Here is a 5,428-nt window from a genome sequence, read left to right as displayed (position 1 = left end):
AAGGCGGCCACACAGCTACGGTCCGTTTTCCCACATAGATTTATTGTTGGTGACGACTCACACGAGGAGCCGACTATGGACACAGACAGACAGACGTTGACGACACCCGTATCTACGCAGAGTACTCAAGGTGCCTCGAAAGGCGAGGGTAAACCCGATTCCTCCTGGCCACAACCACCAACCACCTGCAGCCCACGAGCCAGCTTCCCAAGTGCTGGGCTCCTCAGCCCGTGGCACCAAGGTCCCCTGGCCGGGGACGGCCGCACAGCGGCGTGCACAGTGTGGCCTCTCGGCGCCAGGGGCACAGAGCCGCGTGCTGCCTCAGGCCTTCGGGCGACGCCAGTGTGCGGGGTGCAGTGTGACCACGGTCCTTGCTTGGTGCTGCTGCTAACCTCAGGGACGGCGACCAGAACATCAGCAGACAGACTTCATAAGCCGACCCTGCATTCTGAGGAGGAGTTCTGATGCACAGCTAAATAGGATTTTAAACAGCCATTCCCTCACACCAGCCATGTGGCTGTGGATGTGACGTGCGCCTGGGAGGACCGACACCCTGGCGGGCGCTGCCTCCCCAAATCCTGGCGCTCCAGGCTGCCTGCTGCGGGCACTCTGCGCAGTCAGGGCCCAGCGGGGCGGGGGCACGCACCCCTTCCTCCCGTGGCCAGGGGTCCACAGTGAGGTGGCCACGACTGAGCGGGGCCCACAGTGGGCAAGAGGGGTGGCAGCCACGCGGATCCCCAGAGTCGTATTTCTGTCAGCAAGGAGGAAATACAGAGCATCTCCATCACACAAGGCCCTGGGTGGGCTCCGAGCACACGGGGTGCATGGTGTGGGGACGCGTGGTGGCCCCCACTTTATTGCCTTTTGTGGTTTCCCCAGTGCACCTTCTGCACGATTAGGCAACATATGATATTTGGCTCTTTTAGTTTGACCAAAATAAAATACCCAGGAAGTCACGAGCACTGGGCTCTCAGCATCCACAATTACCGCTTTTCTCCTCAACACACGGATGACAGCAAGGCCCGCGCTCCGGGGCGGCCGGCGGGGGGCGGGGGCGGAAGGGAGCTGGCTTGGCACAAACAGAACACGGATGGACGTTTTCTACCTGCAGGAACGGGCACGGATCTACATGAAGCGATCACAGACACAGCACGGACGGCCAGTCCTCTCCCCGCCGCAAAGGAAGGGCGTAAGGGGCCTGGAGGCAGAGCCCCCGTGTGGTTCTGGGAAGGCAGGAGTCGGACAGTGGGTGCCCCCGCCTTCCTCTTGAAGCTGGGGCTCCTCCTCGGCGGCGTCTCCACTGAGGGGCGGCCGTGCCGGGCCTCCTGCTGCCTTTATACCAGCAGCCAGTGGCGAAGCTAGGAAGGAAACAGGGTTTATTCGGAAGCAAAGCAGGGAGCTGCCTGGCTAACGGCGGCTCCTGGCTGCGACCTGACGAGCCCTGGGAGACCCCACGCAGCCCAGGAAGCTCATCCGGGAGGCGGAAGGCGCAGGAGCAGTGCCGCAGGCCCGACGCCCAGGTGAACCTTCCAGAAATACTCCTTGTATGGACTACACGAATACACCCTTATATTGAATAAGCAGAAATGAAGGACGTTACGTGAACAATGATACATAATAAACCTTATGTAACTATATATGAATAAGTCTTTTGGCAAAGAACAGACAGAGCGCACAGCTGCAGGAAGGGGCCGTGTGGGGACCGGAACCCCCAGCGGCCCCGGGCAAGTGTCACATCAGCGGTTGGACAGACACTGGGGAGGCAGACCGGTGATGCCCCGAGGCCCCTGTGCCACCTCCCTGGGGCCTCTGAACCCGTCCCAGGGAAAGGCGGTACCCTGCACCTGTGTCTTGCTTCACATGACCCCCCAAGTTGCTCAGGGCAGGCCTCGCTCACTGCTTGGGGAGGCCAAGGTTGACAAGAGTGGGCATTTAGTTCTCCAGCAAATGTCACTGCCTGTTATTAGGCAGCTGTTAGTTCAGCCTGTTTCTGAGCACCAGCCATTTATTCACGCTCAATAGCAAGAACCCTGTTTTTAAATGCTTCAGAACGAGAGCATGCAGGGCTCATTTCTGACACAGCCACAAAGGGGATGGGAAGATGCTGAATCTACCCCTGGTCGGACACCACTCCCTGCCACCCTCCGGGAGGAGCTGCCGGCCGGGCTCACGCGGCCACAGGACTCACGCTGTTGGCCGGGCTCCCCAGCGGCTGGAGCAGGATGGCAGCCCCAGCCCAGCAGAGCTGTGCAGGGCACACAGGCGGAAGGGAGCTGGGGCCCAGGGCCCGAGAGCCCCATGGGGAAGTCCCACTTCAAATCGATCTACTTTTCGGGAACAGAAAGAAGTATCCACAGATGCAAGGAAACTCTATGGTGCAGACGGCACATGAAAGATCCAAACTAGATTAGGAGTGTGTTTGTCCAGGGATGGATGGGAGGAAGCACAGGCAGGTGCACGTGGGTTACTATCAATGTGAGATTTCTGTGTGGAAGTTCGTGGGGTTTGATTTTTAGATAAATGACTAAAGGGACTGAGAGGAGGGTGTTGTACAATCGTGAGCCAGAATCACCAGGTTTACAAAACTTCTGAGCGAGCACGAGAACTGGAGGACGGGGCAGGTGTCACACAGCAGAGCCCCGAGGAGAGCAGAGGCAAGGTTGGAAGGGATGGCTGCGAAGTTCCCAGAGCCGACCCAAACCATCGGTCTGCAGACCCCAGACACACACACGGTCCCAGCACAACAGCAAAGGGAGCTGCCAAGAACTCAGGGCTTCATGTCACTGGAAGACAGCAGCTGTGCATCGAGAACTCTGTGTGCGCAGACACCCTCTTCCATGAATAAGGGCAAAATAAAGACACCTCCGGACACACAGGAGTGGGGACGTTTATCAAGACATCTCCTTAAAGTCTGAAGGACCTTTTTTTTTTTTTTATAAGCAAGAAAATGATGCTCAAAGTAAGATGTAGATGCCAAAAAGTAGGATGCAAAAATAAACACTCAATGTGCACATCGACCCAAAAGAGCATTTCTATACAGAACAGCAATAATAATAATAATAGTGTCTAATTTATGGATTAAAAAAGACAGAAATGGAGTATTGAGTACTAATAGCATAATAGTCAGTAGGAGAAGTTCTACATTCAGGATGGGGGTTGAGATGTGCCACTTTCTATATTTAAAGTAGTACGTATGTTACAATTTCAAAGACAACTATAAAGGAATAAAGTATGTGAGTATATAAGTTCCAGAGAGAAAACATTAGAAAAAGGGGGAAAAAAAAGGAAATCCCCTAAAAAGCAATCCATAAAAAGGAAATAAAGAAGAAAAATAAACATTAAAAATGGGGCAGAGTTAAAAAGCCTGGAATCAAGCCAAAAATATCAACAATTACAACAAATGTAAATGGATTAATCTCTTGTCAAGAGTAAAAATTCCAGGTGTATACCAGGTTTGCAAAAGACACCTACATTTTGAGATCATTGTGAAGTTGAAAGTTAAAAACCGCAAAAGATGTTTCTGGCAAACTCAGGGGAAACCTGCTGCAAGTATCATTTCAGGCCCGGACGACTTTCAGAGCAAAAGCACCACAAGGGAGAGAGGATGCGTGAGGTCCCCGGGGAGATGCGACCATTTAAAACGGGGAGTTACCCCGGAAAGCAGCCTCAGGATGTATAACGCAAAAAACTGGTGGAATTTTGGGGGGGGGGGGGGGGCGGGGGGGGGACTGGACAAATACACTACCAGGGTGGGATATTCTGCAAATGTTTCCAGTTACCCACGGTCAAGCAGAGCCGAAGTCGGCGAAGTGGTACAAGGTCTGAGTGGCACTGTCACCAGCGTGACACGGCAGATGGAAGGAGAAGCGCGTGCCACCAACTGGAGGACACACTCGAACCCAAACACGCGTGTCACATCTGCCACGGTGCGTCAGGGCCTCCACCGCACGTGTCCTCACGCGCCTCCAAGGGTAGGTGGCCCAGATGCGATCAATTCAGACACTGATCACAAAAACATCGACGAAACGTCCCCACAGATGTGGGGATTTGAAAGCAGACTTCCAAGCAACTCATGGGTTGACAAACTCACAATGAAAATTAAAATACCCTTAGTACCAACCGATAAGGAAAAGGCTGAGCTAAGTATGACCGACACGCCCTGGGCAGGGCCGTGGGCGCTTCTATTAGGGAAGAAGGCGGCTTGAGCATTAGGAACCTAAGGTCTCGTTCAGGAAGTCAGCACAAGCAGAACAGAGCAAATCCAAGAAAGGCATGGCCCGATCCTGCCACAGGCCTGCTGTGGCCCCTGCCCTCTCTGGTCCCCGGCTCTCCGCAGCCCCCACCCCAAGAGTCTGCAGCAGCCTGAGTAACCCCTGGGTCGGGGTCTGTCAGAGCACCTCCTGCAGCCGCCGAGTCCTGCGAGGGCAAGGCCCTCTCCCTTCTCCACCCCTCCCTAACGCAGGCGTCTGCTCAGAGGCCCCCTTGAGGACCCCACCCGGCCCCCGCCCTTCTGCTTCCTCTTTCTGCCCACTGCCCGCCCCCGCCCCCGCCGTCAGTACAGCGGTCCTCCAAGGTGGGCCCGCACACGGCCTTCCCCAGCCTTGGCGCAGGGAACGACTGCAGCCTCGCGGCCTGCGGAGGCCCAGGAGCGCCCACGGCCTGGGGCCAAGTGTAGGGCTCCGAGCTCTCCCCGAGGAGACGGGCACTCACCCTGAACTGGCGCACCTCCCCGCTGTCCACCAGCTCGCGCTCCTGCTCTGGCGTGATGGCGTAGGCCAGTTTCTAGGAGAGAAGCAGAGGGATGGGCACCGCCGTGCTCAGGGAGGAGCAGGCGCCCCCGCGGACCCCCCGTCCGAGGCTGGGGTGACAGCTGGGCCTCCCCGGGCCCTGCAGCCGACTCCAGCCCGCGGGAGCACAAGTTTCTGTCTCGACGCCAAGCTTGCCCTGCGCTCTGAGGCTGCACAGCATGCGCAGGCCCCTCTGAGTCCTGAGGCCAGGCGACCCGTCCGGCCCTGGGGGCTGCAGGCCCCGCCCCTCCCCCCACCCAGGGCCCTGGCCGGGCCCCAGGGGCGGTGAGCGGCGCGTGGGAGGGGCCCCACCGCGTGAGGCCGGCCTGCTCCGCCTGGGGCTCCGTCCGCCCCCCGCCCCCCCCCGCCCCTGGGACCCTGCCTGCCCCCGGCCCGGCCCGGCTGCTGAGGGCCGCCGCGTGCCAGGGGGAGCCGTGAGCCCCCCTCCGGAGAACTCCCGGGGCAGCTCTGAGCGGGCGTGCGGGGCGTTCCTTCCAAGGCGGCCGGGGTCCCTTGCTTCCTCCAGGCGTCCGGGTGCCAGCAGGTAAGCGGGCCCCTCGGGACCCGTCCCCCACCCCCTCCTTTACAGGTGGCAGGAGCCCGCGCCACACGCACAACGACGGAGAGGCCCCAGGGCAAGG

At 58.3% G+C, this 5,428-nt stretch overlaps 1 protein-coding gene across 1 annotated transcript in view; it reads right to left on the bottom strand.

Annotated features, from left to right (window-relative positions):
- Window positions 1–953: 953 nt before the first annotated feature.
- SLC6A3 (solute carrier family 6 member 3) overlaps window positions 954–5,428 on the bottom strand; it is a 37,918-nt gene continuing 33,443 nt past the window's right edge. Inside the window, exons 13-14 of the mRNA XM_025866695.2 lie at window positions 4,711–4,782; window positions 954–1,358 (exon numbers count right to left, since the gene is read on the bottom strand). Of these exons, the coding sequence (XP_025722480.1) occupies window positions 1,335–1,358; window positions 4,711–4,782 (96 nt within the window). The 3' untranslated portion in view covers window positions 954–1,334. The remainder of the gene's footprint in view (window positions 1,359–4,710; window positions 4,783–5,428) is intronic.

Source organism: Callorhinus ursinus, unplaced genomic scaffold (genome assembly GCF_003265705.2).
Source record: "Callorhinus ursinus isolate GAN/ISIS: 27379988/994484 unplaced genomic scaffold, GSC_fseal_2.0 scaffold3, whole genome shotgun sequence".
In the NCBI taxonomy this organism is placed as follows: Eukaryota; Metazoa; Chordata; class Mammalia; order Carnivora; family Otariidae; genus Callorhinus; species Callorhinus ursinus.
Note: the sequence above shows the minus strand (reverse complement) of the source record. Positions and strands in the feature narration are given on the sequence as shown.